The sequence below is a fragment of the Microtus oregoni genome, unplaced genomic scaffold, assembly GCF_018167655.1.
Source record: "Microtus oregoni isolate MIOR12 unplaced genomic scaffold, Mior012 000063F_ref0000156, whole genome shotgun sequence".
Classification (NCBI taxonomy): domain Eukaryota; kingdom Metazoa; phylum Chordata; class Mammalia; order Rodentia; family Cricetidae; genus Microtus; species Microtus oregoni.
Window position 1 is genome coordinate 9,566,588 of NW_024543873.1, and position 12,658 is coordinate 9,579,245.

A 12,658-nucleotide genomic window follows, 5' to 3' on the forward strand; every position below is an offset into this window, starting at 1 on the left:
AGGAAGAGAATACAGATTTTTAAGATAAAATTTGGTCAAGTGACAAATTTAGTTGCTCAAAATTTCTAGCCCTTATCCACCTAAATTCAGTATGGTTCTACATATATGCATTCGATATGGACATACTGAATCCCCATTTTTCATTGAAGCTGCTTTTTAGAAGATTTTTTAATTTCACGTTTATTTGACCTGATACTCAATTTTTAAAAATTTGTGTTTGATATAAGTTTGTGGATGTATATTTATACACACTTAAAAAAAACCCCTAATTGAGTCTTATAAGCAGAGGGGTCATGCTTCCCTCTCACAAAATTAGTGTTGTGAATTTCTGTTATTTCTCCTGTGTGTCTAAGAAACTTGGTGTGTTCTCAATGCACCCACACAGTCAGGTGGGTTGACAGATGTGTCAAAAATACTTTATGAAAAGAGGGAGTAGCTCATGCGAGCTGGCAACCTTTCGCGCATTGTTTCTTGCTGGAGCAGGTTGCCTCCCTTTGACATCTTACAGTTAAAGATGAAAGAAAAGGTTTTTACTCTGAAGCCTAGTGAGCACAGATGTACACTGACTATAATCCACCTTTAACTTAGCTTATTATAATGTAAGATGACGAATACTTTATGCCCAGCACACAGCATGAAGAAAGTACTGAAGAAACATTTTATAGACAATACTCTTTTTTTTCATGTTAAGCATCAGCTTCTATGGGAGATATTTCCAGGATGGTTTGTTACCACTTTATAAACATTCTAGGCCATACAAACATCACAAGTAACATCAATATCAATTTTTCAAATATCTGTATCAATTACTGGAGGCTAATTCTAACAGATACACTACTTAAGGGGGGGAGAAGATAATCGTGACACACTGCAAAGAGAGGAATATAGCATTTTAACTGGAAGGATGATCAGGGTGCAGAAAGAGGGGACTCTCTAGAAGGTGAGGGTGTGGTTTCCTCAGGTGGAAAAACTGTGAGCGTACAAGCTCGAATACCCCCAAGGGACTCCGGAAGGTCGAAAACCTTATGCCATTCATCTTTCTCTGGATCATATTTCTGCACTATCTCAACCATACAGCGATTATTCCACGAATATCCACCAACCACATAGATCTTATTCTGAAAGACAGCGACCCCAACATCACTCTGCCCTCTTAACATGGCAGCGATTGGGGTCCACTGGTCAAGGATAGGTGAGTAGTATTCACAGCTCAGGACATCGTCATAATCACTGGTTCCCCGGAAATGGTTACCCCCAATGACATAGAGCCTATCTCCTACTGTACACATGCAGTGGAGGCCTCGGACAGTGGTCATTGGTGCCTTCTGGGTCCACTTGTCAGTATCAGTGTCAAAGCACATGAGCTCCTTTTGGAAAGTGTCATGGGTAATGCCTCCTAGAGAATGAAAATAATAGGTATGAGGCAAAGAGGTCATTAAAATGTAATAGTAAGGTTCTCCCATAGATAATTAACTTTTAGCTACCTTTTACAACAGATCGCGGCTTACAAATAGTAAATTCATAAATATCGTCACTCTATATTCTTTTAACAAAAAATAAAGAAAATATCATTCTCAAAATTTTAAGACAAATGAAAAAGGTCTTATATTATTACAATAACTTTCTCAAATGGAGATTGATCATACTAAAGAAGCTTCAACGAATGGAAATATATTTTGGCAACCATTAGAGTTGAGTTAGTAGTAAATCTGAACTAAAAAGAATCAGTCAGTTGTGACATTTTAGTGGGTAGACTAAGCACCAGGCTAGAGCCCTTCAAAATCTGGGTACTCATGAATTCCTTTTCCAAATCAGAATACCCATTCTAGTTAACACATTAGGATTAGGAATATGAAGCAAAATAGTTACTAAAAAGTGTTGAAAGTCTCACGCCAGTAGCACACCAACCAGGAAGACTACACAAAATTGTTGGTTTTATAGTTTGGGGTGAGCAGGAAGAAGGTGACATCTGCTATCTGCTTTGCAAAGCAAAAACATTAGAATTCTGAACATTATGAGAAATATATATATATATATATATATATATATATATCAGCTGGTTGTTGGTATATTAGGTCTTTATAACCTACAAACTGATTAAGACTAAGCTACATAATCCAACCTATGGAATGAAGGTATCAGTCTCTACCTTCGGCAGACAAGGAGCAGAGCTATGCTAATCTTTAGCTGTACCATTTGAAGAGTTATCAAGCAGCAAGGCAACAATCAATGAAGCATAGCTTTCTATGATTTAAAGCCTACTAGACAGCAAATCATTGTTTTCGTGGTTTTTTTTTTTGTTAGTTTTCTTTTGGGTTATAAAACTAGCTTGGTTGGTTCCTAGTCTGATATCAATGTGGAAGATGATTTTTCTTTGAAACATACACCAGTTACAGAAAAGTGCTCCTGAAACCATTCAAATGTCAGCTTTGCCCCTGAGAACTGGGAGCTCTTGTTCTGGCAGTAGAGAACTGAAACACACGAAACAGGTAGGTCATGCAATATGATCTCCTTTATGACTCTGTCGATAGAAGATGCTCGCTCCATGGTCACTCGTGAATTGAACCCTGGAAACCTGCTGATCAAATGCTACAGGCCTTTCACTAACCCCTTTTGATTACAGACATCACAATGCAGCGCTCTGTGACTTATCATCCCCTTAACAATTTTGTTCTTCTAAGAACATAACTGCTTCCCTGGGGGAGCAGGCTGTCAGAGGCAGACTGAACTAGGGAAGAAAGAATGAAAAAAGAAAAGAAAAATAAAGGAAGGGAGGGAGGGAGAGAAGGAAGAAAGAAAGGAAGAAAGGAAGGAAGGGAGAGAGAGAGAAAGAGAAAAGGGGAAGATAAATAAAATTGTCTAAAAACTTAAATGTCAGTATCAAAGGTGATCATTAGGTTAAGACATACTTCTGAATTCTATAGAAGGCCAATTCAGGCACAAACCATTTGAGAATGAAAGTTATCAATTGAATTCTGAACAAACTTGGGCCATTTTAGCATTTTTATAGAACTATATCTCTGCAAATAATGGCACCACAGTAGAACTCCATTATAATACTAAGGGAATATTGTGTGTTTATGTGATATATATGTACATGTATATACATATATATGTTTGTATGTGTGTGTGATGGGTTACACTAAAACAGAGTATTATGCATGTTTTATGCACAACAGGGCTTATATATTACATAATGAAATATTTCCTAACATGACTTAGGCAAATATTAAGGAAAACAAATTACTACATATTAACAAAGAATGATTGATGTTTACTAGAATACAAAGTATTGAGGCTTTAAAAAAAATGAACTGGCAAGTCTAAATGCTTTCCAGTTTCTTATAAATTATACGTGTATAGCTGAATTGGTTTGCTGTTAGCTTATGTGTTCAGAATGCTCAAAGCATTTACATGCAAATGTACACACAAAATTACTCCTAAAATATTAATTATCTTTTGCCTAGTATTTTCTAAGAATTGTTATTGTTACTGGCACTATATGGAGAGATCATTTAGTTAAAAGTATAGATAGTATTATGTTGTGTAATTATCTACCTGAAATATACATGACTCCTCCATACACGGTTCCAGCATGGCCATAGTGAGGTTCGTTCATTTTGGCAACATAGGTCCATTCGTTTGTTCTTGGATTGTAACATTCTACTGTAGCTGTTAAGAAAAAGAGATACAATGATTTTTATCTCAAGTTTTTTCCTTTTTAGTAGGGTAATAATATACTAATTTCTGAAAATGCATAAATCAATGAGAGACCTCAGAGGGGCTTTTATAATTTTTGAGACTATGTTCATATGAAACATGCTATATTAGACTATACAATATAATATTTAACACATCATAGAACTGTAAAAATCACTAAGGATTCTTTTCTGCCATTTGTTTGTAACTTTTTAATTTGACATTTCTTAAATTTCTTTGCTCTAAAAATACAGAAAAGGAAAAAAATCACAAACAAGGAATAACCAATCAACTCTGAGTACCTATTTTGACATAGTACACAGGAAGAAACATCAAAATATGAAAAACTAATTTCACAGGGACTGTCACCTGGGCAAGCAAACACACTGAGTGTACACTGTTCTCTCCCAGCTTTCTGACCCTCTCACGCATACACAAGGGAACTTAATGGATTGTGCACCATGCAACATTAGAAAAGTAATAAATGGACAGATTTCTATGAGAAAGCCATCTAATCTTACAGACAAGCAGGGGATTTAAAAAAGACTTCCAGGTATCACCTTCTCCCGAGTAGCTATATACTTCTCTTAATGCAACACTTTTTCCTTGAACTTTGAAGCTTCTCCATCATAACCACCCTCTCCAATATCTAATTCTACCTGTCTTGATGCAGTTTCTGTTATTTTCTCTTATTCTTTTTATGGTAGTGTTAGAAATTAAATAGCTAATCTGTGGTTGTTAATATTCTCTTACATGATGAGATAATGCTGTTCCTCTGTCCGTAAGTTAATTGCATTTTTCTAATAGGGGTTGTAAGAATCCATCCATAGTTTCTCATTCAGGAGCCTCTCACTGCATGATGGGAATTCATCTCAGTAACTGGGTAACTGCCCATCAACCCGAAACTTCCTTTTTTTTTTCAGCTGAGCCATCAATTTCCTTTATATATTTAAATTCCCTTAGCTTTACTATCAAACTTTAAAGTTCTTCTGTGTGCAACTGTTTTTATTAGGAAAATCAATCAGTGTTCATTATGAAAATAAAATGCAGCTGATTCAAAATCTGATGTACATTGTCCTCGTTTTTGTCTTCCACTTTTGTGCAATAAGTAAATACAGATACTACCCTAAGACTGACAAGCGGAGGACGGCAGAGTTAGCAGAAGGCAAGGGGCTTGAACCATAAAGTAATGGTTACAACCATAAGCACCCGGGGAATGCAAGGTAGTTGTCAGCAAAATTCAATCCCTGCCCATCTCTGTATGGCCTACAATGCAGCAATATAAATGACTTTAAAATGTTTTAAAGGTTGGGAGCTGGGTGGTGGTGATTCACGCCTTTAATCGCAGAACTCGGGAGGCAGAGGCAGGTGGATCTCTGTGAGTTCAAGGCTAGCCTGGTCTACAGACCTAGTTCCAGGACAGCCAAGGCTATAATGAGAAACCCTATCTTAAAAAACATAGATATCTAGATAAACAGACAGACGGATAGATATTTTAAAGGATTGGAAAAATGAACCAAAGGATTATTTTGAAACATAAAAATGATATGAAATTACAATTTTGGTGGTCATAAACAAAGTTTTATTGGAACCGAGGCTCAAATATTTGGTTATAAATTGTCTACAGGTGCTTTGCTCTACAAGAGTGACGCTCATTAGTTGTGACTAATTGATATCCCACAAAGCTAAGCTATAAATAGTGTTTCCGGGACTGGACAGAAGTGTCCTGACCCCTAAACTAGAAACTCTACTTCAGTGGTCTGAGGTTCTGTTGTATAACTATAATTAGGATGCTTATTTCCTTTCTCTCAGAGACCCTCATTTTCTGAGATGATTCTCTCAAGATGCAGGGCAAGCCCTAACAGATTCTGGATCCAGAGCCTGAGGATATTGTTTAGTAATCAGGATACAGGGCTCATTGAATACATTTTAGTAATTTTACTGCATATTTATTTGAAATTTTAACATGTTTTTCCTGTTAATTCATCATTTGAAAACTTCTTTAAAATATGTAATTTAAATGAAAGAATCTGAACCATTATAGTCTTCTTCAAAACGGAAAACCTCAATGAAAGGCCAATTTCTTATAGGACATTACATGTTTAAAAGGTTGGAAAAGAAGAACCAAAGGACTGTTCTGAAAGATGCCAGAAATAAAAGAATCCCTTTTCACTTAAGTGGCAGCTCCTATACACTGATCCTACTTTCCTATTGCAACCAATATCAGGGAAAGCAGAATGTCCAAGAAATTATAATCCAGCAATATAACAGACATGCAGGTATACTGTCTTTGTTTTGTGTACTACAGGCTTAGATAATTTTCTCCTTAGCCAGCCCCTACACACTTCATGAGAGAAATTTAAAAGGTCCAGTATATTAAAACGATCTAACATGACTTACAAAGTTTGCCACTGTTTTCATTTTATAATTATGCATGGGCAATGGATATTGTGTCTATGAAGAATACAAAATGCACTGGCACTAATGAACACATTAAATCATTAAGAGACTTTCCCCACCAATCCCTGAGTCTGCCATCCTCTTCCCATCACCTTTTCTATTTACATAGGCATGTGAGTGTGGAAATTTAATGAGTTAAAGAGGAGATGCTCATTTACAGGAAAAGATGCTGGCAAGTCTGTATAAGGGGAATTCCAACAAAGAACAATAAAACCCATCCAGTCTCTGAATGAAATATCAGAAGTTTATATAAGACTTTCTTTAGACGTCTTTGGTGCAAAAACAATGCTAGCAGCAAAACTAGACAGGGCAACCAATACAAGTCGTATTTGGATTCATATAAAGGGATAATTGTTAATGGATAGAATTCAGGAGAACTCACTATATTCACGGGGAAGAGGAAAACCAAGGACAAACAGATCTAGTTTGGCTACCTCCACAGAACGACAGAGGACAACAGGAGGCAGTCTACTCTCCCGCTCACTTAAAGATTATAGGTGGAGCTCCAAAGGAGTGCTAGTTAGGGGCAGAAAATGAGGGAAATCGTGAGTTTAGCTTTAGAAAATCTTTCTGGTCTGAAGTCTTTTCTGGAAGCAAGACTCTCAATTTAAATGCACTTAGTGTATCAATCATACAAATTTAAAAACTCCAATATACTGTACCTTAAAATATTTAATTAAAAAATGTATTTGACATTGATACTGATTGGAAAATAATCATTTCCTACAAAAGTTTAGGAATAATTTTATAAGTTATAAATGATGGGAGATTTCTCTATCTCCATGCCCCACGCCCTGGTTTCCATGTCTGTCCTGTCTGTCCTTTCTCTGTATCCTAGAATTCTCTCTGTAGATCAAGCTAGCCTCGAACTCATAAATATCTACCTGTCTTTGCCTGGGATTGAAGCCACCCACTACTATGCCCAGCTAAGGGAGAGATCTTAAATTACAACTAGAGCAGTCTTGTAACAAGGCAGGTTAATACCTGTATTGTAACCAGACAAACAGTTGTAAAAATTGCAATTTGTGAAATAAAACTAAAATTAATCTATAGCATCTCAAGTAGATAATACAATATAATATGTTTTAAAGTAGTTATCTATCCTTAGGTTAAGCTTTATGAAACTTTTTTAAAGACAGGGTCTCAGCCAGGTGTGGTGGTGCACCCAGCACTTGGAAGGCAGAGGCAGGCAAATCTCTGTGAGTTCAAAGCCACCCTGCTCTACAAAAGAGAGGTCCACGACAGGCTCCAAAGCTACAAAAAGAAACCATGTTTTGAAAACAAAGAAAAAGAAAGGGTCTCACTATGTGATCTAGTTTGGTCTTGACCTCTGGATCATCCTTCCTCAGCATCTCAAGAGCAAAGACTTCAAGTACGTGTCATTCAGCCTCATCATAGTCTAGCAACACCAACAGGCCTATTTTCAAAATCATTTTTAAAGCAAATATAATTACATCTTTTTTCTCCCATGTCTTCCTTCTAACCTATTCCATTCACCCCATCTTGCTTTCAAATTCATGGCCTTTAGCTCTTTAACTGTTCGTATATGTGTGTGTGTCTATATACGTATTTATAAATACATCAATGCAACCTTCTCTAATTAGAGGTACAGAGCATGTTCAAGGTAGTCTATTCATATGCCATTTGCCCAATACATTCACTTATTTCTTGTTACTATCCAGGCACAACATAAGAGAAACAGAACGCAGGATGCATGACAAAAAGGAAGCTTCTAGTGTCTTAGTTTTATATAATGATACACCTTGGCTTACAGAGTATAATTCCCAGAAGAAGAATACTTCTAATTAATATTAGGGGCAATGCAATGAAAATGAAGTGGCCGCAAATTCATAGGAATGATCACATTATCAAGAAAGTACTAAAAAATGGACCCATCTCGTCTGCAAATAGACTTTTCAAAATGACCACAAATTGCCACGGTTAGCTATCTAGAGTTCTGTCACCTCTTGAAGACTATCTCTATCGTAGTTACTTTTCCAATAAATCATAAAATCAGCACTTGTACTGTCCAGACATTTTCAGATCGCATAAACTTACAACACTACAATGAAGATAAGGTGTGTGGTTAAACTACGGAGACCTGACGTGACAGCCCTATACTAAGGGCATGAAATAAATTGGGAAACCAGCACAGTTAATAATCATGCTATCTAGGCCCTCCCAAATCTATAGAGCTTGGTCCTATGAAAACTATCATAACTTGAAAAGAGAGAAATCAGAGCAAAAAGCTCGGTAACATTAAGGCCATGTCACTAATACGAAAGTGCTCAATACATAGGACAGTACAGAAGTGAGAGTAGTTGTTCTCTCCAATAAATAGCTTACTCTATAGACTACGAAAGTCTCTTTTATTTCTTACAATATTAGGAAAAAAGATTCTGGTAAGTATTTAAAGCCATGACAGACAATATGGAGCTTGGGATACCTCAAGGACTCTACCTCACAGTAGTACAGTGCTTGGCTACCATACACAATACTCTTGAGTTCAAGATCCCACACTGGGGCAGCAGCAACAACAACTAACAAATAAAACCCACCAAACAACTTTAAACCAACAAAAACTCTTTGTAGACACTTTAAAAAATATATATTGTTAGAAAATAAAAGAAATTAAACAATAACAGTGCTGACAGAGAGAAAATGTGGTGTCCCTGGCATTCACTATAGGAAAAATTGTATTATTCACATTGAATACAAAGTAAGAAAAATATAACTTACGGGGTTAATTTATTTAGCCAAAATATTTCTGTTAAAATAGACTCGTAACCAATGTGAAGTTAGGAAGACAGAAGAAGTGTACAATGGAAACTAGCGGTCACAGACCTTAATTATCAAAGTTAATCAATTTCACCTAATTCTAAATGAACTGTTCATATTTACTCTGGGAAGAACATCATCTGACTATGTGACCTCTACTAGGTATCAATTGTAGAAATGAAGAAATAAGAGCCAGGCCTCAGTAAAGGAACTTGACCTAGTAAGTGCCATAGCTTATGGCTTTTAAAGGTGGAGAATGAAGAATTAGGCCAAACTTCTGCCTAGGTGCTATTAGAATATAAATTTATTGAATATACATTCCAATTGACCTTTCAATATGAAAACTCTGTGTGTTTGTGTGTGTGTGTGTGTGTCTGTATGTGTGTTACAGTTGTTGCAATACAGCAAACTACGTATTAGAGATAATTTTGACCTTGGCCAACAGTATGTGCTGAAATAAGATATATAGACGATATCTGATATTTTCGTAGAAAAAAATAGTTTACAAATGCAACCCTGGGTATATTTTTGTCTTTAAATTTCTAGAACTGTTTATTTTGTGACCTAAAACTAATTTCTGGGTTAAAAAAAATGTATTCTATGTATAAGTAGAAAAAGACAAGATCTCCTGAGTAAACTTGGGAGCATGGGAACCTTGGGGGAGGACTGAAGGGGAGAGGGGAAAGGCAGGGAGGGGAGCAGAGAAAAAATGTAGAGCTCAATAAAAATCAATTAAAAAAAGAAATTTAAAAACAATAAGTAGGCAGACTTACGCAATTCTCCAGCAGCGTTTCGCCCTCCAACTGCGTACAGAAATCCTTTGAGAGCGCTGAGGTGGAAGAAGGTGCGCTTCTCATTTAAAGATGCAACTTGTATCCATTTGTTGTAGCGAGGATCAAATCTAAACACCGTATCGACAGCCGTTTTTCCTTTTGTGTCGTAATTGCTCTGCCCGCCAACGACATAGAGAAAATTGCCAATGACAGCAATGCCATGCTGGTATCTTGGGGCATCCATGGGGGCTAGAGATTTCCACTCCTGGGTCTTTTCATCATACATGCGCAATTCCTTACTGACAACCAGCTGCTGTCTCAGGACTCCGCCGAGTGTAACCAAATGAGTGGTGTCAGACCGAATGGCAGTCCTGTCTGACTGCATAACCGGCTGCATAAACGGCATCATTTGGTAATTGCTGGCTTCCAGAAGCAAGTTGACACAAGTATTATCAGTTCTCATGAAATCTACCGTTTGCACGTAATTAAGGAGCTCCTGTGGTGTCATCAGCGGAAATTGGATGCTCTTCATCAACTTGGGGCCACAGTCCATTCTGGGCTCTTCCAGGAGAAGCCAGCGACAGGTAGCTTTGAAGAGCTCTAGCTCAGAGCAATGCTTAAGGCTGTTGCTGGAAAGCGCAAAGGAAAGACGCTCAAAGGGGAGTTTCAGGAACTCCCCAGTGCTCAGCAATGCGGAAAAATTCTTCAAGACGAAGCTGTTGACATATTTATCCACTTCTGTCAGATGGTAGGTGTTGGCAATGCGTCCAACTTCAACACAGTTATCCAAGTTAACCTAGGAATCCAATAGGAAAATTAAAGATATGGCTGCTTTCTAGACAGCTACATTGATCACAGAAAGTCTTGTTTCAGAGGAAGAGTGTTTTGTCAAGTCCATAGAGAAGCAAATAAAGATTCTCATTGAAGTGAATAAAGATGTGAAGAAGGTCCAAACAACCTTCACTTGATTCAGCAAAAAGTTTACTAAGCGAAACTGATTAATTAACCTAAGAAACATTTCACATTGACTATGTCCAAAATAATGAAGTTTTTCTTCCTCAAAAAAGTTTCCTTCTCCCAAATGCTGATGAAATTACTGCTAGGTAGAAATTTTAGGAAAACCGTGTTACTCAATTATAGTCAAGTTATTTGTTCGATTTTGTTTAGTAACTTAATTAAATTAAAATCAGTTGTATAGCCAATTTATTATATGTATACAATTCACACTGATAAATCTCACTCCACTTTTTCTCATCTTTTGTTTCACCCGTGGCCACCTGTCTTCTGTCCAGGAATCTTTTTGTGGCTTGTGGGGTTTAACAGAAGCTTGGGTTTTACCAGGGTCTTCTATGTGAGCATGGCCTTCCAGCCTGGAAGGCTTGGCAGTGGGCAGAGAGCTGATGGTAATGTTTGCCTGAAGAAAACTGATTGGTTTAAAATTCATCATCATGTGGACTGAGCTCCCAAGGTCCCAATGAGGAGCAGAAGGAGGGAGAACATGAGCAAAGAAGTCGGGACCACGAAGGGTGCACCCACCCACTGAGACAGTGGAGCTGATCTATTGGGAGCTCACCAAGGAAAGCTGGACTGTGACTGAAAAAGCATGGGATAAAACTGGACTCTCTGAGCATGGCGAACAATGAGGGCTGATGAGAAGCCAAGGACAATGGCACGGGGTTTTGAAGCTACATAATGTGCTGGCTTTGTGGGAGCCTAGCCAATTTGGATGTTCACCTTCTTAGAAATGGATGGAGAGGGGAGGACCTAGGACTTACCACAGGGCAGGGAACCCTGACTGCTCTTTGGACTGGAGAGGGATGGGGAGAGGAGTGGGGGGAGGGGGAGAAGGGTGGGAGGAGGGGGCGTAGGGGGGGAGGAGGGGGAGGGAAATGGAAGGCTGGGAGGAGTTGGAAACTTGTTTTTTTTCTCCTTTTCTCAATAAAAAAATGGAAAAAAAAGAAAAAAATAAATAAAATTCATCATCATGTCTAATTGTTTATTTTATTTGGTAGTTATATATTTAAAATAAACCAACACAAAACAATGCAAATTAATCCTGGTGCTCTAGAAATGCACAGTTTAACAATGTACCAATACCTTTGATTTCTAATATACAATATATTTTAACACTACTGTAGAAGTGGAAGGCTGATGTGTCATAAAAACCTTAAATAGCATTGAGTAGAGTAGTGTTCCATATTTGACTATCCAAATAGTACTAGGTGGAAGGCATTACTGTTTAAAGTGATGAATCTGCTTCCTAAGGCAAGTAAGAAATTAAGGTAATTTGTGCTTTTGCAACTATTTACCAGTAGGGATAAGCAAAAATGAAAAGTAATGATAGAACAAAATTCTCAAAAATGAAGATTTCTATCATTATTGATATGACCACTAGTAAAAACAACAAAAAATGGGTATTTAAGATGTTAAAACAATACCACCAATTAGTTACTCAATTAAATCTAAAATTAGAGCATGTGGCAAGCGTGGTGGTATGTGCCTAGCATTTGGGAAGGAGAAGTGGCTCACAAGCTCATGGCGAACTTGAGCTACAAGATGAGATTCCCTATCTCCCCAAAAACAAAATAAAAATGAAAGAATTTAAATAGAAGGTAAAATAGTTCAACAATAGAGACGAAAAAAACAAGCTACATAAATGTTTAATAGAGTCTAGGAGGCTGGTGTCCAACTATAATCCTATTACATGGGTCTCTGTGGACTAGCAGGAGGATTGCCATGGGCTACAGAATGACACCTTATCTCATGGAGAAAAAGGAGGAGGAGGAGGAGGAGGAGGAGGAGGAGGAGGAGGAGGAGGAGGAGAAAGAAGAAGAAGAAGAAACAGAAACAAGATTAGGACATTTAATTCTTTGTCTACTGCCCCCTCCATCTTCAATAATACCCAATGAGAAAAAAACATTACTAAAATGACAGGAGAAAGGAAATGT

At 37.4% G+C, this 12,658-nt stretch overlaps 1 protein-coding gene across 6 annotated transcripts in view; it reads right to left on the reverse strand.

Moving 5' to 3' along the window:
* Positions 1 to 846: 846 nt before the first annotated feature.
* The window catches only part of LOC121439861 (kelch-like protein 13), a 198,177-nt gene continuing 186,365 nt past the window's right edge, over positions 847 to 12,658 (reverse strand). For 5 of the 6 annotated variants that reach the window (XM_041640477.1, XM_041640478.1, XM_041640480.1 and 2 more), the window contains 3 exons: positions 9,711 to 10,506; positions 3,559 to 3,672; positions 847 to 1,396 (listed from right to left, as the gene is read on the reverse strand). In XM_041640477.1, coding sequence (XP_041496411.1) covers positions 909 to 1,396; positions 3,559 to 3,672; positions 9,711 to 10,506 — 1,398 coding nt within the window. In that variant the 3' untranslated portion in view covers positions 847 to 908. The remainder of the gene's footprint in view (positions 1,397 to 3,558; positions 3,673 to 9,710; positions 10,507 to 12,658) is intronic. The other variant, XM_041640481.1, reaches the window with a different exon arrangement.